This window comes from Phalaenopsis equestris, unplaced genomic scaffold (genome assembly GCF_001263595.1).
Source record: "Phalaenopsis equestris unplaced genomic scaffold, ASM126359v1 Scaffold000745, whole genome shotgun sequence".
Classification (NCBI taxonomy): Eukaryota; Viridiplantae; Streptophyta; class Magnoliopsida; order Asparagales; family Orchidaceae; genus Phalaenopsis; species Phalaenopsis equestris.
In genome coordinates, this window is record NW_018165185.1 from 843,501 (window position 1) to 865,174 (window position 21,674).

At 37.8% G+C, this 21,674-nt stretch overlaps 1 protein-coding gene across 1 annotated transcript in view; it reads right to left on the reverse strand.

Annotated features, from left to right (window-relative positions):
* The window catches only part of LOC110030636 (probable protein phosphatase 2C 33), a 40,626-nt gene that overhangs the window by 13,697 nt on the left and 5,255 nt on the right, over positions 1–21,674 (reverse strand). The window contains exons 5-7 of the mRNA XM_020733446.1: positions 20,952–21,059; positions 20,752–20,877; positions 20,415–20,644 (exon numbers count right to left, since the gene is read on the reverse strand). Of these exons, the coding sequence (XP_020589105.1) occupies positions 20,415–20,644; positions 20,752–20,877; positions 20,952–21,059 (464 nt within the window). The remainder of the gene's footprint in view (positions 1–20,414; positions 20,645–20,751; positions 20,878–20,951; positions 21,060–21,674) is intronic.

The window sequence follows — 21,674 nt, forward strand, 5'->3', positions numbered from 1 at the left end:
AATTCATTCATAGACATTACAAATACAGGTAATAAATTCCTATTTATAAAAATATGGTTATATTTGAATTAAAACTGGATATATCCTAATAAATCATTCTTTAAATTTAAAATGGAGATAATCTCAAATCAAATGTAAATTCCAAAGAAAAATAATCAAATATTCTAGAAACTACTAGAATAAACTTCATGTGTCTTTTGTCGGATCACATTGAATTTGAATACTCATAAAATTTTAGCCTGGCTCAACTCCATACAATTAATCAGCATGTGACGCAGGAGCTCCCACATTAAACTACGGATCTTGGATTCCAGCAATAGCAAGATCGAGCCGGGATAGATTTGTGTCCCAGTAGGCTAACAATAGCGGAAATTTTCCGCTATTTCAGGTTGTAAAAGTCATGTGGACATACATTTCATGTTATGCTATTTTTAACTATGGTTTAATTTAAGCCTTAGTATAAGTATATTGTTTTAGACCTGGTTTTAGAAAATTCAATTTTTATTGTGTAACATGGAGATTTTTTTTTTCTGAGTTCTACCATAACAATTGTAGTATCATCTCCTTTTTGCAAGTGGTGTAACCGTAGTGTATTCAAGAATAGTGGTAGATCCTTGTGTTGTCCGTACCGTGTCATTTCGTAATCAAGCTTTTATTTTCCAATCGAACATCCACCGAACGACCCATATCCCTTCCAAACGTCGTGAACCTTGTATATTATCATTTTTTTGCTATGTCATAACCACCTCCCCGCTATATCTACTTCATAACCTTAGAACAATATCATTTGTTATCTAAGCTTGACAAATCCTAAATTCTCGAAACTTATCTTCCTTGCTCCACACACACAAAAAAAGGACTACATACCTAATCTAACACCTCCACTTAACTTATACCTACATCCCCTACCAAACCCTAACCCTAAATTTTCAAAAGCTAACTTCCCTATCTCCACCAAAAATCCGCCCTAATACCTACCACCAAAACTCTAAGCACTCGGCCAACCTTTGATCCACAACTCTACACCCACTAATACCTCAATTGAGAGAAATATACATGAAGCTGCTTAGGAGAAATATGCAACAATGTATCAATGAGCTACGATGGAAGGCATGCAAAGGGAGATACTCCAACTACAACAAGGATTTTTTTGCTTTTGAGAGGAGTTTTTTCTCAACTACAACAAGGGTTTCTTGCTTTTGAGAGGAAACAACAAAGAGATGTCATCCACAGCCATAATGGCAACTCATCGAATCGAGAGAAGGAAGTTAATCCCTTCCAGTAGGAAGTTTCTAATGATGAATAATGTCTCAACAAATTGGCATGAAATATTAGAGACGCTAGAATTTTGGAGTGGAGATTAACTTGCTAAATTTTGAAGGATGTTTGGATTCGGTTGAATTCATTGAGTGGCTTCAAACAGTGGAAAACCTGCATCAATGAATAAAAAACGTAAGATCACCACATAATCTATAAGATGAAAATGAAGATGCGGCACAAAAAACTTCTCCCACATGAACAACAGATGTGTTCAGAAAATTACACAAACTGTGCCAAAGAGACTTTTCTGTGAAAAAGTACATCGCTGAATTTGATCAACTCATGTCAGAATATTAGTTGGTGGAACTAGATGAGCGCGCAATTGGCGAGGATCTTGGAACACGAAAACCATCTATCAAAAATGTGGTGCAGTTGTAGTTGTATGGGTCCCTACTTAGTGTATAAACCATAACTTTGAAGGTGGAACCAGCAGTGTCACTAGGTGTCTATCACACCTTATAGATTGAGCTCAACCCCATGATCAGGCAGAAAGAATACATCCATTGGAGCACCCAAGTTGACTCTCATGAAGAGAAACCAGTCCATAGTAGAGAAAAGGTGAAGATCGCCATCACTGTCAAAGTTATCACAGATAAGAAGTGCTTCAAGCACCACGCTTTTGGACACATTGTATTTGATTGTCTAAACATAAGGGTGATCTCTTTTACTAAACAAAGAGTGGTTGAAGAAATGGATGGATAGTGACGAAAAAAAATGAAAATATCACAGAGTGGTATTGGGTTCGAGCAAATGAGAGAGAAATACTATTTGTTCGACAAATCCTTCAGATTAAGTTCACGAGATAGCAACAACGACTCTGTCACAATATCTTCTATACCCTTTGCCGAGAAGGAAAGGAGTATAATCTTAACACAAACACAAGCAGTTGTGAGAATGTAATGTCTACCCAAATGACTGAACTTAGCCACATAGAAGCTCGCCCAACCTTATTTCTTATGTTAGCTAAAAAAAGCAATAAAATCATTATTGACAAGAGATGGCTCATAGAGTTTTCTATTAAAGACAAGTTCCAAGAGCAAGTGTGGAGTGATGTAACACCTATAGATGTGAGTCACATCCGATTAGGCCGCCCTTGACAGGACTACTATTTCACGCGTCATCATGACTACAAAAACACATCTTTCTTTTATCAAAAATCGGAAAAGCATTGTGCCCATGTCCTGGACGAAACCCAAGGCAATGGGAGTTTATATAAAGTTTGAGAATATGATGCCACAAATTATCTTTTTGCAGACCTTCGAAGCAACGCCAGCAAAACTAGCATCGATTGTCTTGAAAGACGGTGAGTTTAAGAAGAAGAAATCAAACATGGGGCAACCTCTGCTAAAAAAGTATCATGATTTTCGAACATACAGTCTACTTCCTAGTTTACCAATGCTAAGGGAGGTTTAGCATATCGTCACTTCAGATAGAGATAGAAAGTTTGAGTTATTTCTGGAAGACTCTATAGAGTAAGCTGAGTATTAACTTTCAGCTTTTTACAATGGTGCACCCCTAGATAGAAGTGATGAACCGCGTCATTGAAAATTTCCTAAGGTGTTTTATGAAAAAAAAATATTAGACAATGAGAAATGAATACTTCCAAAAAAAAAAATGAGGCATCTCACATCCGAGAGTGACTTGGGAACTCCGACATTATACTTTGGATTATAGAATCCCATTATAGTGGGATCGAGTTGGGATAGGTTCCCGTCCCGGTAGGCCAACTGTGGCGGAAAAATTCTGCTATTTCGGGTTATACAGGTCATGTAAGCCCTTATTTTCTATTTTATTATTTCTAATTAAGGTTTGATCTATTTTAGTAGATTCATGTTGTTTTAGACCTTGATTGGGAGGTGTTAGTTTTTTAGTTTGTGTATTTTGGAAATTTTATTCTCTAATTTTTGCTTTAAAGAGAGTTGTATCGATTTTCTTTTTGCAATTAGTGTGTCTGTAACTTGTTTAGGAATTGGTGGTGAAATCTCCTCGTTCTTATGCTATTCGTCTTTCTATTTTCCAACCAGATAGCCATTGGCTATCTTTTTCCAAATACTGTCGACATCGCATATTATCATTCCCTTTTTAGTCCACAACCACATCTCCACTAGATTTGCTTCTTAAACATCTTCTAGGAGCCCTAAAATGGTGTCTAGTGTTTGAAATTGCGTGATTAGAAGCACGCCTCTACACAATTGACTAAGTTTCTGCATCAAGGCATGTGTCATTCAGATAGTGCAAGGTGTACGCCTTTAAGTTGTAGAGGCGTTCAATAAGGCTTGTTTCGTCTTAGTAAAAACATGGCGATCACCTCGTATTCGTTCATATTCAATTTAGGTATTTAAAATTGTTTGTTCCCAAACATGTAAGCCCCCGTCTCCTACATCTTCTCGTCCTGCTCTCCCAAACTGAATAACACCTCCTTCAGTACTAGACAATGCGTCAAAGCCGTCGGTGACGCCGCCTGATTCTCCTATAGTTGGCAACATCGTAGCCACATGTCGCTCTGTTGTTTGAACCTGTAAACTCGTGTCTCCCACAATCTTCTGCCTCCCGTCTCGCTCTCGCACACTATACAACACAATCGACGCCAACGTCAACCCTGCTTGCTCCTTTTGGCGTCGGTGCTGCTGCAACCACCTATTGTTGATTGGTTCAAACCTGCACATTCCCATCTCTGCTTGATTCAGTATCGTGCTCCCTAGTTTCCCTTGGTTAAATAAGTGAAATTTTCAAAGATTTACATATATACCACTGAATAATTATATTTCATACATAATACTTATTTTATACATACCACTGGATTCTTATGTATTTATATATCTAACATCTAAACGTCAAATTTTACATACATGAAATCATACCAATGCATGAAAAAATGTAATTCACTTTTTAAAAGTTAAAATTATAGTAATTTTAAAGTGATATGAAAGATTTGGGTGATATGAATGTAAAAAAATAAAATTTAGGCGCGAGATATGTATATATATTAAAATGTGTGTTATGTTGTATGCAAATGTCCTTTATCGGCTTATCTAAAATATTTTGATCAAAATTTGGCCGTTAGGTATGCAAAAACATTGGAATTAATTATTGAGTGGTATATATGATAATCATCTTATAAGGAAATCTTTTTGTCTAATAAAACTTATATAACTTCTAGGAATTTATTATAAGTTCAAGTGTTGAATATTTAGATATATAAGAATTGGGTGGTATTCTTTGGCATGAGTTTGAATGCCTAATTGTTTACGGGACAATTTTTAGTGGATTGAGTTCTAACATTTTAGGGTTGAATTTTAACATTTGCATTAGTTTTGAATTTCCAATTTGCTTAAATTTTAAAACAAAAATTTTATTATAGAGTTTTCAAATTTTGTGAGAAAAGGTTAAGAGGCAAGAAGAAATCAAAATTACCCAATTGAAAATATATAGCATGTAGGATTAGTGTGCGAGTTGCTGTAGAATGCAACAATAAAACATATGATTACATGAAATGCAATTATTGTGACAAGATAGTTAAAGAGGTGTTACAAGAATGAATGGGCCCTCTCTTGCTCACATAAAATTGTTGCATCGTGTGCTAACGTGTCAGAAGAGTCGAAGAAAAAATTCAATCTTATATGAAAAAGTTAACAATGTCTAAGCATCTTGCACCACAACAGTTTGATGGATAGAATTGAAGTAGGCTTTTATTATGGGAGTGAGCACGGTGCTCAAAATTACTCGTCATCTCCACAATCGATCTCTATTAAAGGTACTAGAGGTCCCTTAGACCAGTATATATTGAACGTGAAGGATGATAGGGGTTATGGATATGAGTAGTTGTGGCTTATAATGTTATGACCCGACCCCGTGCTTGAAATTAACCAAGACGGAAACGAACGATCGGACACGATGAAAACCAAATCTTTGTTATTCTATTTATATCACTAACAGTCAAATTTACAAAAATTCATGAAAGAGACACCAAGGAAAGCAATTTTAATTAACAATTAGAGATTTGTACCTTTTGGATTACTGTTCTCATATTATCTCATATTTCATTCATCTTAATTAAAAGCTTAAACCAGAAAAATAAATGTTAAAGCAATATAATGTCTTATTTAAAGATGACTCAGGAATAATCACACTTACAAACTACAGTAACCTAAGGAAAGAAATCAATGTGTGTTGGTCTTTCATATATTTAAGAAATTTTTTTTATATGCTAATCATTCATATTTCTATAAAAAATCTTATATATGATAATAAATGTATCAATGTTTTTTTTTAAATGAAAGTACTCTAAACATTTATATGCATTTACTTCTACTGTAATCTTAACTTTACTTTTATTTTATAATTAACATTCACATCTTTCCTTAGAAACACCTTAAATACATTACCTGGCACTCTTCTGATCGATATTATCCCGTCGACAAAGGGGTTAGTGATCTAAACATATAATTATCTCGGATGGAAAGACCCTTACCTACCCCTGACCGATATTATCTCGTCTGCACAACGGTTAACGATGTAAACACCATAATTTTCTAGGGTGATTTGCTTTGTCTATTTACCTCTAACCGATATATTCCTGTTGGCACGGCGTTTAGTGACCTAACCATCATAGTTATCTAGGGTGCTAGAAAAATCTCTACGTACACATGTACATTGGCTTCCCTTCTGTATCATTAGGAGATGGATTCCTCTGAAGATGCACATAAAAGCAATAATGTGTACCATATTTTCATTTCATCCTTCAAAGCATGCATTACTTTCAAGTGAGACTTGTATTTCTAAAAGTCATGCAGTTCTACTAAAATCTAAGGTCATATGACAATCTAAAATATGCACATTTATTCAAATTCTAAAGATCAAATCATAATCTGACAAATGCATCTAGCCATACAATGAGCTAACACATTCATCTTTATTAGAATACAAATATCGTGTAGTAGATATCTTCACAAATTAAACCATTATGTAATTATTAAGACAACAACATTTAACATGCATATATCATGACTAACCATATGAAGAATTATATGTAATTTAATTTCATCGAGCAAAGATGAAGTCAAACATACATTAAAAAATGATGAAAATTATAGAAATTCAAATATGTAGTTACTCACCTTGATTCTAAATGATTATCTTATTATCGACTTCTAACGCCTCCTTCAAATTAGCACCTCTAATATAAAATATAACATTTAATAAATCTATCTCATATCACTTAATTATGATTCATTTTTCTCATCATAATTATAAGTTTAAATCTTAAAATTGATACTAATATTAAATAACAATAATTTAAACAAAGTTCTTTTGAAATTTAAAGTCTAATCTTCACTGCTTCAAGACTCCTCGATCAATAATATAAAATTTGCTCCATCTTGATTTTCTTATAAGTTTCTCAGATCGATCTTCTCCCTTACTCGCACGCTTCACCAACTTCTACAGCTTAATATTTGTTTGATTAAACATGTTCATATTTTATTACGTCATATATATATATATATATATATACACACACATATATATATATATATGATTCAGTAATTAAAATATACTTAAACCCTAACTCATAATCACATACACACAAATAAAACATTATATTAATTAAGTTAATAATAACAAAAATCTTGATTCAAACTTACACCTTTCGATCAACCCTCAAGGACGCACAAACGTGTGAGCTTCGGCTGCCTCGCACCGCACAAATGTCCTTCCTTCTTCGGCCTCAGCTTGACCCAATAAAGCACGTCAGACTCTTCTTCATCTCGTGTGAACAGGGCCTCTCATTCCTCTGGACAGGAGCACGACAAGACATCTTCCCTTTTTCCTCTTAGATGCAGCTCGATCTAGATTGAGCAGCGTACGCTTCTTCTTTCTTCGGCCTCGATGACCATCGCCTTCAAACCTTCGAGGTATGTGAAGCACTCCTCTTCTTCCTCCTTTCGCTCTCTGTTTCATCTTCTTCTTCTTCAGTTTCTTCTCCTTGGCTAGGGCACAACAATCTCTCCTTTCTCAATCTCTCCCACTATCTCACATCTGTTTTGTTTGGTTGGTTCGAAAGGGATACATCTCTTATGCCCTCACAGAAGAGATGTGTATTCATACACCTATTAAATTATTATTATTATTATTATTATTATTTCCAATTATTACACATAAAATATCTCCAGAGCACTCAAATTATTACATAAGATATCTCCAGAGCACACCAAAGATACTCAAAAATGTGTTTGTATGGATATTGGGAGACTTTTTTTAGATAGTATTATTCCATTCAACGGGGCAACATCTCCTTCCTACTTTAATATAATTCATTCTATTGGTGCTTATACTCAAGCTTGAAACCCTATCGATGTATGACTTCAGAACTTGGGTATTAAAAAGGAGTTGAGTAATACAGAGAAAAGCGTAGAAGAGATTAAAAAACTTAGACTCAGACTGAAGTTACAATCAAATATGATGGGTGGTCAGATATAAAGAATAGAAGTTTAGTTAACATTCTCCTCAATAATTCATATGTCACTATTTTTTTAAAATATGTAAGAACTTCTAATCTGGTTATGGATGCAGAGTGCATTTTTGGACTACTTAATGAAGTTATATATGAAATTAGAGAGCATTTGATAGTTCAGATTGTGACAGACAACGCACGTGTTTATAAGGCAACCAGAAATAGATTGATGGAGAAGATAAAGTATTTATACTAGACATCTTATGTTGCACATTACATAGAACTAATATAAGAGAAGATTTGTGAATTGACGTAACATAAAAATGCCCTCATTTATAATCATTTTGTTCTTACTGAGAAAGTTTTCTAAGAAAAAACTTATAGCCCTACTGCAACAAGATTTGCTGCAGATGTTTTGACTCTACAGAGTACGTTGAATGCTAGCTAACCATTGGAGGCAGTATTCACTTCAAGTAACTGGCTTAGTTGTGCATGGGCTAAAAAATCCGAGAGAAAGGAAGTCAAAAATTTTTTACATGAAAGATTTGGTCTAGCGTTAGATATGCAATAAAAACTATAAGGTCAATAGTGTTAGTCTTGTGGATGTGGATGCTGAGGAGCCAGCTATTGGTTTTATTTACAATGCAATGGATAAGGCAAGGAGTAAATAGCATATAACCTAGGAGGAGACGAGGACACTTATAGAGAGATTTGGGATATCGTTGATAAAAAATGGTAGCTTCCGCTCAACCATCATTTGCATGCAGCTGGATATTTTCTCAACCATCAATTTCAATATACTGAAAATAAATCAAATCATGAGATCATGTTGGTGTTATATCAATGTATGGATAGATTGACTGTTGACCCTAATAAGAGAACAACTAATATACTACTTGTTCTATTTAGGAATAAGAAAAGTTTTTTTGCACTACAATGAGCAAAAAATAATGTTACAAAGGACTCGCCGGTTAAAATTTTTAATATTTAATATGTTCAATGAAATTTGAAACAAGAATTGAGTAACTAAGCATTTTTCTTTTATTTTCTAACTACACAATTTTCATTCAAACATAGTTGAATGGTGGATTAGTTTGGTGATGGTACTCCAAAACTTCATGTTTGCTATTAAAGTGCTAGGACTTACATGCTCATCATCTAGATATCAGCATACTTAAAAGCACAAATAATTGTTGACCTCATTTTCGAATGAGGTCTTCACTTCTCTCCTTAGAGCCTAAGGTCTAGCTTTAAGCTTCTCTTGTTTGACCCTCCAAGAGGACTAGTACGGAACCAACGCCATTTAGAAAATTTGAGCCACCTCGTCACTCCTTCGAGTTTCGCATGAGCGGTCTCAAATCATCGGCATTTCGTTGAGTTGATTAGAATCGACACATGAAACTCGAGTTGAGTTCCTACATTAATAGGAGCAGCCCCTAGGGAACCCCTTTGCGACCCGAACGCTCGATAACCCCGCATTTTGCACACGCATCGCACCCCACATGATTTTGGCTTAAATTGACTCATCCAGCGGCGAACTCGTCCGGACGACCCCGGATGACGAAACAAACCACACGAATGCATCTGAGACGTCAACTTTAATTATGAAGGACACCCATATCGTTATGGTTTCGCGCGCAAGCAACTAGCACGGATATCGATGCATATTCTTTTTATTAGCGGTGCGCGGGCCCGGGCTCAACCCAGGTTCAACTCGGGTTCGATTCAGGCTGGAACCGGGCTGAACACGGGCTAGGCACCAGTTGACCCGAATTTGAAATTCAAATTTCAAAATTCAAACGAATTATTTCAATCTTGTCTTAATTAAAATTATTCAGGTGTTAATACCTTCCAATTAAATCTCCTTGTATATGAAAATTATTTATTTCCCTGTCAATTGCTTCCAGAATAACGGCTCCTGATTAATTGACCCCACTCTAATTCTAAAAGGAGGGATCGTCTTCTTCCTCCGGAGTCTTCCTCCCTCTCCCTCTCCCGAGCTCCTGCTCATCTCGCTTCACTCGCCAACCATATCCCGCTCGCCTTCTCCCTCTCCTGAGCTCTTGCTCATCTCCCTTCGCTCGCCAACCTTCTCCCGCTCGCTTTCTCCCTCTCCCGAGACTTCTCTACTCGATCCAGCTAGACAGGAAGAGACGAAGCGCTCGACCCTTTGCTGCGCCGAAGACTCTCGCCTCTCTCGCACCTCTTGCACCTCACATGCGCCTCCTCTGCGAACAGAAACCCTAGTCATCCTCATCTCACTCGACCGAAGACCGAACTCCATCAACTCGCCTTCATCTCACACTCGCCTTCTTCCTCCTTGGTTTGCTCGATTCGGCTCTGATACCAATCTCCTGCTCGTCTCTCCTTCCTCTGCATCGAACGAAGCCCCCGCTTGACTCCTGTTTTCCCCCTTTGCGTGCGAACCGAAGCTCCTTGCTCATCTATCGCGCGACAAAAACTCTCTCAACCGCCTCGCTTCTTCCTCGCGTGACAGAACCCTCCCCTGCTTCTCTTCATTCTTGCGATCAGGAGCCTCACTTACTTCAGTCTATTTGCATCGAAACTTCTCTTCATCCAAGTATTTGAAAGTGAGATTTTCCCCTCATCTTCCCTTTACTGGATTGATTTGTGAATTTTATTTTGTTTATTGTGCTTGATGCAAATGCCAATGGTTTTCTTTCATTCAATAATTGCGAAGGTTTAAAAGACTCATGCATTCATGTGATTTGGAAAACCTCATAAACTTGATACTATCCTTTTGGAGACTTGTGTTGCTTATATCCATGTATGAGTTTCTTTGTGCAGCTATGACGTTTTGATAATTTTGAGCCTAAAAAAATCAATTGACAATTCCTCTGTAGCATTGGGTTACTACTGTTAGCCTACCCATAAATGTTGGTTTAGGTGGCATGCTCCTGGTTTAGGTGGCATGCTCTAGGTGGCATGCTCCCCTTGAAAATTATGCTTAATATAAATGAAATGCGGGCAGATTCTTTTCAGGAAATTTACTTACATGCCACACAATTTTTACACGTTCACCTATTTAACACCTAAATTTCATTTATATTATACATGTCACATTAACTGTACATGAAAAGACGCATTTCACTATTTTTTGAAACTATTTAGGGGCTGCACTTGCTCTACACTTTCACTTTTTTGCGCACTATGTTCACTATTTTGGAGCCCTTAAATGCAGATTTTTGGGTCCATTCATTCACTGGTTTTAGAAAACTTTATGCACCACTTAAGTGATGATTTGTCTACTATTTTGGAGCCCTTAGATGCAGATTTTTGGGCACGTTCGTTCACTGTTTTGGAAAGCTTTGTACCCCATTAAGTGCTAATTTGCTTAATATTTTGGAGCTTTTAAATGCAAGTTTTTTTTTGAGATGTTTTATGACTGGTTTCGCTGTAGTTTTTACACCTAGTTAGAGAGGTTTTGTCATTATTTTGAAAAACTTAAGGGTATCTTCTAAAGAATTACATAATTGCAGTTTGGGACTTTTAAATTGTCGTTTCGGGACTGTTTTAAGAATGTTTCCTTTGTTGTTTGATGGTTTTAAGAGGGTTGAAAAGTACTGAAAAATACTTGGAAAGCTACTGCGAGAGCTGTGGAAGGGTCGTAGGGTGTTGTTTGGAACTTCAAAATTGCTGCTTGGGATATTTAAATGACCGTTTGGAGCAGTAAGCTGTTGTTTAATGTTGTTTTGAGCTGAGAAAGTGCTAGGAAGTGTTGTTTGAAAGATTATAAGTGCTCTAGGTTCTTTTTTAGTGTTGTTCATAAGTTTTGTTTTGGGGCCGAAAAACGGTTGTATAAGTGATGTTCAAAGCTCCAAAGCCACTGTTTGGAGTATAGGAGTGTTGAAGAATGTTGTTCAAGACTCCAAAGCCACCTTTTGGAGTATAGGAGTGTTGTAGGGTGTTGTCCAAGGCTCCAAAGCTGCTGCCCGGTGTTGTGAAAACGTTGTGGAGTGCTGTCCAAGACTCCAAAGCCATTGTTTGGAGTACAGGGACGCTGTAGGACCACTACCCAAAGCTCCAAGCCGTTGTCCGGTGTCATAGGAATGTTGTAGGATGTTGTCCAAAGCTCCAAGCTGCTATCTGGTGTCATAGGAATGTTGTAGGGTGTTGTCCAATGCTCCTAGCCGCTGCCCGATGTCGTAGAAAGTTGTAGGACCACTACCCAAAGCTCCAAGTCACTGCCCGGTGTCGTAGAAGTGTTGTAGACTGATGTCCAAAGCTCCAAAGTCGTTGTTTGGAGTATAGGAGTGTTGTAGAGTGTTGTCCAAAGCTCCAAATCCACTATTTGGAGTGCAGGAACGCTGTAGGGTGTTGTCCAAGGCTCCAAAACCACTATTTGAAGTGTAGGAACACTGTAGGATCCAAAGTCAATGTTTGAAGTATAAGAGCGTTGCAGGGTGTTGTCTGAGGCTTCAAAGCCACTATCCGGTGTCGTAGAAACCACCTAGGAGTTGTCCACCACTGTTTGGGTTCATAGGAAGCCACATAGGAGTTGTCCACCATTGTTTGGGTTCTTAGGAAGTCAACTAGGTGTTGTCCACTAGCGTTTGGGTTCGTAGGAAGCCGCATAGGTGCTGCCCATTTCTATTTGAGTTCATAGAAACCCATACATATACTATTCGAAATTCCTAGCTGTTGTCCGGAGTCGTAGGATCATCGTACACACTTGTTAGTTGCTTCCCGGAACCGTAGAAGGTCGTAGGATCACCGTATTAGCTCGCTAGTTTCAGTCAGGGGTTGTAGGAAACCTTAGGATCAAATGTTTGGAGTTTTTAGCTGTTGTTACGATTTGTTCTACTGCTTACTATTTTTTTTCTTTCTTTTCTCTGCAATTTATTCAAATTCCCTACAAATTATATTGTGTTTTATGAGTTAAACCTACAACAGGAATAGCAGCAGATACGTCACGTATACAAATACATTTTATTTGTTGTTGTTTCATCATTGCAATCATTGCAATTACTCTTGCTCACACATTATGCAGGTACTGAATACAATTTCACTTTCAAAACAAAACAATTTTTTTAAAATTAAAAAACATTTTCAAAACAAAAAAACAACAAAACATAACATGCTCTTTCAAACACGTTCTTTCGAATTTACGGGAGTCCCTCGGAGGAGATAACCCACAGTTGCTGACGAGATCTTTCCGGTTTAAATGGGTTTCACAACTCATTTAGACTAAGTAAATTCAAAAGAAAATAATGATACCGGAACGAGGGAACAGTGGGATCCTAACCGGTGTCGCTCTAATCAACTTTAACCCCTCATAATGACAACAAAACTGAGACATTGAAACATACATGGTACAACCTTTTGAACCTTAGACTTTATGACTGCTACTTCGACGAAGAGCTTGGAGCTACTTCGTGGGCAGTGCAGCAAGGAGTTTGAAGCAGACTACAAGTGGAGGTGGACGTCATTCTACAACAACAAAATAAGTTTTCACCATTTAAACTTTTCTAGTTTAAACAACTCATATGACTTCGAGGTAGCTCGCCTAGTGCGACGTAATTCATCACCCTCTTTTAGGCCCCTGCACAATCATGTTGTGTAACGTAAGTCCTAACTCGCCTTAGGTTCTGCAGTTGTCATCCGAGGTTGTCGTCCATAACGACGTAAAACCTCTTATCTTTGTGAGCTATTTGCATAACTGGTTATTATGCAAGTTTAAGTTCCAAATAAGAAAATTGACGGGATTCAACATTCAAATAACATCTTCTCCAAAACACAGTCACACAGTAGGATAGTCTGGGAAGTCGCTGAGGCTTCTCCTCAAGATCTGTGACATCCCCTATATGTTCCTTCGTTTGAACTCCTAAAATAATTGTTCCTATTTGAGTCACTCCCACTTGCCTTTCCACATCCTACCGTGAAAACCTAAACTTTAAAATCTTGAAGACTAGTACCTCTGATCATTATCGAAAGTTTTCTCAAGTGACCCCAGTAATTTGAGATGTAATTAACTATAGGGGTTTGCCTCAATAGGGAACTTGGAACTCAGGTAAAATAAACTCTATTTAATTTTTGTATTAATAGGGGAACATGTCGGTCACATATAAAAGGTTCGCAGACCAAACGTATGTTACAAATCTCTTAGTTTGCAAGATTGAGTCTATCGCCGAGGTCTACACTTATCTTTCGGGAAGGTGTAGTATTCGCGGTATCAGGCACGATTATGCAAAAAAATGAGACCGAATAGATCTCATTCGTCCAATAGTTTGCATAATCGTGTCCGTTACCGCGAATACTACACCTTCCCGAAAGATAAGTGTAGACCTCGGCGATAGACTCAATCTTGCAAACTAAGAGATTTGTGACATACGTTTGGTCTGCGAACCTTTTATATGTGACCGACAAGTTCCCCTATTAATACAAAGATTAAATAGAGTTTATTTTACCTGAGTTCCAAGTTCCCTATTGAGGCAAGCCCCTATAGTTAATTACATCTCAAATTACTGGGGTCACTTGAGAAAACTTTCGATAATGATCAGAGGTACTAGTCTTCAAGATTTTAAAGTTTAGGTTTTCACGGTAGGATGTGGAAAGGCAAGTGGGAGTGACTCAAATAGGAACAATTATTTCAGGAGTCCAAACGAAGGAACATATAGGGGATGTCACAGATCTTGAGGAGAAGCCTCAGTGACTTCCCAGACTATCCTACTGTGTGACTGTGTTTTGGAGAAGATGTTATTTAAATGTTGAATCCCGTCAATTTTCTTATTTGGAACTTAAACTTGCATAATAACCAGTTATGCAAATAGCTCACAAAGATAAGAGGTTTTACGTCGTTATGGACGACAACCTCGGAACCTAAGGCGAGTTAGGACTTATGTTACACAACATGATTGTGCAGGGGCCTAAAAGAGGGTGAGAAATTACGTCGCGCTAGGCGAGTTACCTCGAAGTTCTATGGGTTGTTTAAACTAAGAAAGTTTAACTGGTGAAGACTTGTTTTGTTGTTGTAGAATGACAACCACCTCCACCTGTAGTCTGCTCCAAACTCCTTACTGCGTTGCCCACGAAGTAGCTCCAAGCTCCTCGTCAAAGTAGCAGTCCTAAAGTCTAAGGATTTTTTACCAGGGGTGTTCCAAATTTTTGGTTTTGTTGTCATTTAAGCATTATTGGGGGGTTAAAATTGATTAGAGCGACACCGGTTATGATCTCACGATTCCCTCGTTAAGGTATCACTATTTTCTTTTGAATTTACTTAGTATAAATGAGTTGTGAAAACCATTTAAACCGGGGAGATCTCGTTAGCAACCGTGGGTTACCTCCTCCAATGGACTCCCGTAAATTCGAAGGAACGTGTTATGTTTAGTTTTTTTTTTTTTGAAAATATTGTTTTATTTAAAAAAAATTGTTTTGTTTTGAAAATGAAATTGTATTCAGTACCTGCATAATGTGTTAGAGCAAGAATAAATTGCAATAATGAAACAACAACAAATAAAATGTACATGTGTACGTGACGTATCTACTGCTGTTATTCTTGTTGCATGTATAACTCACAAAACACAATATAATTTGTAGGTAATTTGAATAAATTGCAGAGAAAAGAAAGAAATAAAATAGTAAGCAATAGAACAAGTCATAATAACAGCTAGGAACTCCAAACAGGTGATCCTAAAATTTCCTACAACTCCTGACTGAAACTAACGAGCCAATACGGTGATCCTACGACCTCCTACGATTCTGGGAAGCAACTAGCAAGTGTGTACGGTGATCCTACGACTCCGGACAACAACTAAGAATTTCGAATAGTACCTGTATGGGTTCCTATGAACCCAAACAGAAATGGGCAGCACCTATGCGACTTCTTACGAACCCAAACGTTAGTGGACACCACCTAGATGACTTCCTACGAACCCAAACAGTAGTGGACAGCTCCTAGGTGGCTTCCTATGAACCCAAACAGTGGTGGACAGCTCCTAGGTGGCTTCTACGACACCGGATAGTGGCTTTGGAGCCTCAGACAGCACCCTACAGCGCTCTTATACTTCAAACAGTGGTTTTGGATCTTCGGACAGCAGTCTACAGTGTTCCTACACTCCAAACAGTGTTTTGGAGCCTTGGACAACACCCTACAGCGTCCCTGCACTCCAAATAGTGGATTTGAAACTTTGGACAGCACTCTACAACACTCTTATACTCCAAACAGTGACTTTGAAGCTTTGGACAGCAGTCTACAACGCTTCTGCGACACCAGGCAGCAACTTGGAGCTTTGGGTAGTGGTCATACAGCTTCCTACGACATCGAGCAGCAGCTAGGAGCATTGGACAGCGCCTCACAACATTCATATGACACCGGACAGCAGCTTGGAGCTTTGGACAACACCCTACAACATTCATATGACACCGGACACCGGCTTGGAGCCTTAGGTAGTGGTCCTACAGCGTCCCTATACTCCAAACAGTGGCTTTGGAGCCATGGACAACACTCCATAGCATTTTTACGACACCGGGCAGCGGCTTTGGAGCCTTGGACAACACCCCTACAACACTCATATACTCTAAAAGATGGCTTTGGAGCCTTGGACAGCACCCTACAACACTCTTATACTTCAAACAGTGGATTTGGAGCTTTGGATAACACTTATACAACTGTTTCTCGGCCCAAAAAGCACTAAACAACAACCTAGAGCACTTATAATCTTTCAAACAACACTTCCTAGCACTTTCTCAACTCAAAACAGCATTAAACAGCAGCTTACTGCTCTAAACGGTCATTTAAATATCCCAAGCAGCAATTTCGAAGTTCCAAACAGCACCCTACGGCCCTCCAACAGCTCTCGCAGCAGTTTTCCAAGTATTTTTCAGCATTTTTCAGCCTTCTTAAAACCACCAAACAACAAAGGAACATTCTCAAAACAATCCCCAAACTACAATTATGTAACTCTTTAAAAGATACCCTTAAGCCTTTCAAAATAGTGACAAAACCTCTCCAACTAGGTGTAAAAACTACAGCGAAACCAGTCCCAAAACATCTCAAAAAAAAAAATATTTGCATTTAAGGGCTTCAAAACCTTGAGCAAATTAGCACTTAAACGGGGCACAAAACCTTTAAAAAACATTGAACGAATGGGCCCTAAAATCTGCATTTAAGGGCTCCAAAACAGTACGCAAATCATCACTTAAGTGGTGCATAAAGTCTTCTAAAAACAGTGAACGAATGGGCCAAAAAATCTGCATTTAAGAGCTCCAAAACAGTGAACATAGTGCTCAAAAAGATGAAAGTGTAAAGCAAGTGTAGCCCCTAAATAGTTTCAAAAAACAGTAAAATGTGCATTTTCATGTACAGTTAATGCGACATGTATAATATAAATGAAATTTAGTTATTAGATAGGTGAACGTGTACAAATTGTGTGGCATGTAGGCAAATTTCTTGAAAAGAATCTGCCCGCATTTCATTTATATTAAGCATACCTTTCAAGGGGAGCATGTCACCTAAACCAACATTTATGGTTAGGCTAATAGAAGTAACTCAATGCTACAGAGGAATTGTCAATTAATTTTTTTTAGGCTCAAAATTATCAAAACGTCATAGCTGCACAAAGAAACTCATACATGGATATAAGCAACACAAGTCTCCAAAAGGATAGTATCAAACCTATGAGATTTTCCAAATCACATGAATGCATGAGCCTTTTAAATCTTCGCAATTATTGAATGGAATAAAACCATTGGCATTTGCATCAAGTACAATAAACAAAATAAAATTCACAAATCAATCCAGTAAAGGGAAGAGGAGGGGAAAATGTCAGTTTCAAATACTTGGATGAAGAGAAGTTTCGACGCAGAGAGACTGAAGTTAGTGAGGCTCCTGATCACACGAATGAAGAGGAGCGGAGGAGGCTTCTGTCGAGCGAGGAAAAAGCGAGGCAGTCGAGAGAGCTTCGGTCGTGCGAGAGATGAGCAAGGAGCTTCGGTTCGCACGCAAAGGGGGAAAACAGGAGTCGAGCGGGGGCTTCGCTCGATGCAGAGGAAGGAGAGACGAGTGAGAGATTGGTATCAGACCCGAATCGAAAGCTTCGGTCGCGCGAGAGATGAGCAAGGAGCTTCGGTTTGCACGCAAAGGGGGAAAACAGGAGTCGAGCGGGGGCTTCGCTCGATGCAGAGGAAGGAGAGACGAGCGGGAGATTGGTATCGGAACCGAATCGAGCGAACCAAAGAGGAAGAAGGCGAGCATGAGATGAAGGCGAGCGTGAGATGAAGGCGAGCTGATGGGGTTTGGTCTTCGGTCGAGTGAGATGGGGAAGGCTAGGGTTTCTGTTCGTAGAGGAGGCGCGGGTGAGGCGCAAGAGGAGAGAGAGAGGCGAGAGTCTGCGGCATAGCAAAGAGTAGAGCGCTTCGTCTCTTTAGCGGGATCGAGCAGAGAAGTCTCGGGAGAGGCAGAGGAGGAAGACTTCGGAGGAAGAAGGCGATCCCTCCTTTTAGAATTAGAGCGGGGTCAATTAATCAGAAGCCGTTACTCTAGAAGTAATTGGCGGGGAAATAAATGATTTCCATATGTAGGGAGGTTTAATTCGAAGGTATTAACACCTGAATAATTTTAATTAAGACAAGATTTAAATAATTCGTTTGAATTTTGAAATTTGAATTTCAAATTCGGGTGAGCTGGGGCCTAGCCCGTGTTCAGCCCGAACCCAGCCTGAATGGAACCCTAGTCGAACCTGGGTTAAGCCCGGGCCTGCGCACCGCTAATAAAAAAAATGTGTATCGATATCTGTGCTAGTTGCTTGCGAGTGAAACCATATCGATATGGGTGTTCTTCCTAGCTAAAGTCGACGTCCTGGACGCATCCGTGTGGTCCGTTTCGTCATCCAAGGTCGTCCGGACAAGTTTGCCGACGGGCGAGTCAATTTAAGCCAAAATCATGCGGGGTGCGATGCGTGAGCAAAATGCGGGGTTATCAAACGTTCGGGTCGCAAAGGGGTTCCCTATGGGCTGCTCCTATTAATGTAGGAACTCGACTCAAGTTTCATGTGTTGATCCTAATCAACTCAACGGAATGTCGAGGATTTAGGACCGCCCATGCGAAACTTAAAGGAGTGACGAGGTGGCTCAAATTTTTTAAATGGTGTGGGTTCCATACTAGTCCTCTATGGGGTCAAACAAGAGAAGCCTAAAGCTAGACCCTAGACTCTAAGGAGAGAAGTGAAGACCTCATTCGAAAATGAGGTCAACAATAATCAAGTTCATATAAAAAGAAAGAAATCATCTAACGACCTTAAGGATGAAGTTTTTGGTGTATAGCATACACAACAAGAAATTGAAAGAAAAAAAATTTTAAAAAAAAGATGTTTGAAGAATGATGAAGATCCTCTTTTATGTGAAGATATGTCAGATAATGAGTGGTTTGTAGATGAAAATAATGTGGTCACACCAGATGAGTTTCAGCAAGAAGATCTAAACATTGATTTCTTTCAAGGTGGCAAGAGCAAATGTAACACATCTAAACTAAACAACAAGAGACAAAAAGAAAAACTTTTTATAAAAATTAATGTATTCGAAATTTTCTTGAAGGTTAACTTTCAGTTTTTTATTTGATTTATCTTTTATTACTGAATAGGGAAAAGTAAGATGACTGAGATTGAAAAAAAAGAAGATTGGGAAAACATAGACTAACTTGATAAAGAGCTAGGAGAGAAAGTTATAAGTTATAATGATGATTCCAATAAAGATCCCTTAAACCATGAGAGTGTTGACGACTTTTAATTCATTTTTATCTTATTTACAATTATGTAAGATATTATGTTAGAAACAAAAGGAGTGAAAGGTCTTTTATGAAAAATTTATTAAGTATCTTATTTATATATTTTGTGCAATTTATCACTTCTTATCATGTTATGATGTTAATAGATTTTCTTTTCATACATTTATAAATTATGATGCTCTTATAATTTTTTTATATTTATTTTACTATGCATTTTTAAATTGGGGGCTTACGCCTCAAACCTCCTCATGGCTTACACCTCGCCTCACAAAAAAAAAAATGCATCCATGCTCATCCATATTAAATAAAAAATAACACAAACATTTATCAACCCAAAGTTAACCTGAAAGCTTAATGATAAGTATAAGTCACCTTAATGATAACCATGTGTCATGTGTCCGGAGTTTATGGAAAAAATAACTATAGTTTCAAAATGGGCTACACCATTAGACAGAGAGAGAGCCTAGGCATTAAGCAACATGCCAAACAATTGAAAAAAAGGGAGCAATGTGACCACAAAAGGGGTGATTAAGCAACACGCATGAGGTTCAACATTACCATGGCTGCAAGTTTATATTTGAGGTAAAGTGTAAAATATATTCTTAACTTGGTATCAAGCAAAATAATAAGAAGTTCAACTATAATACTACGCAACAATGAGGACAATATATGTTTTGCTTCTACAGCTTAATTTTCAATTTCAAATAGTCTCACTTTTGTATATATTTCTTGGTATCCCATTATTTCAATAAAAGAAATGTTAATTAAAAAAAACAAAAAACAGCTGAATAAATAGAAGAATTTGAATGATATAATTTTGAGAATTATTGTAAAGAAGCCAAAAGAAATTTTAAGTACTGGATTTATGCAGTAAGACATGCTAAAAAGATACAATGATCCTACCTTTCTTCAAGCACTGCAGAGCCTTCTTCAAATAGTTCTTCAATAGCACCAACAGTTGAAGATTTATTTGTGAGCTTACTGAGAGAATTTTGAGGCATGCCAAAAAGTAAAGATTTAAACTTATTCCGGTGCTTCCTAGGAGATGCTGGTAAAGTGGAATGATCCAATGGAATGATATCAACAACCAAGCAAGTTGTATCATCCTTAAGGCCACTCGTTCTCAATGCTTCCTAAATGTATCAAAAGTATAATGATTGAACAACATAGAACTACAATAAAGACAACAAAAAGACGGCAAGAAACAAGAGGAAGATGGCCATTTCATGATTAGCATTACCTTAACAACTAGTTTGGCAGCAAGCTCAGTAGACAATCCTCGACAACACTTGGCAGCAATCTCAGATGAAAGTGCATCCCATATGCCATCTGAAGCTAAAATAAGTCGAGCTCCGGAATCTGGAAGCTGCTCAGTAACCAACATGACAAGTTATATAAAGCCACAGAATGCTTTGAAGCATGGACCAGAAGATAACTAACTTTAACTTGCTTGACATGAGGAATTGGGACTATGAATTCCCCAACATCCATATCGCCAATTGACCTTGAAAGGCACAACCCACCGGGCCAGCATCGGAGAGGACCAACCTAGAACTCATTTTTTGTTAATTATCTTAGTTGAAATTTGAGATTGAGTGCAATATGATGTTGGTTACACAAAAACAAAAATAAAAAAAATAAAAATGCAAACTGAATCATGAAGTATATTATAGATCAGTTCAACATAAGAAACTGTTAAAGTAGCTTATAAGACTAAATGATCTTGAGCTAGTGTGGCCAGTGTGAGAAATTATAAAAGAAATTGCATCAACCTGATTGGAAGGCAGCATTTGATTAGCAATGTTAAGAAAAAAAAAAGAAATATTCAAAAATTATTGTAATTATCCGGAAATCAAATTTATGGATCACACAATTAAAACGTGGAAGATGGTCATGGAACACGAGGTAGCAGAAGCATATTGATTTCAATAAATCACATTGAATTTGTGCTAAGAAGAACAATTTTTTTTATTAGCATGAAAGATGTATAAACGGAAATCACGATGAGTACCTTTTAGTATTGAGGAAAACAATGGATACTAGTGAACAAAAAAAGAGATTGCAAGATTTAAATAGGGCAATATGAGACCGACCTAAATGTTTTTTTGAAACTTTCGCAATGAGACTTGTGCCTCATTGAGTACTACATGAATCTTATGCCTC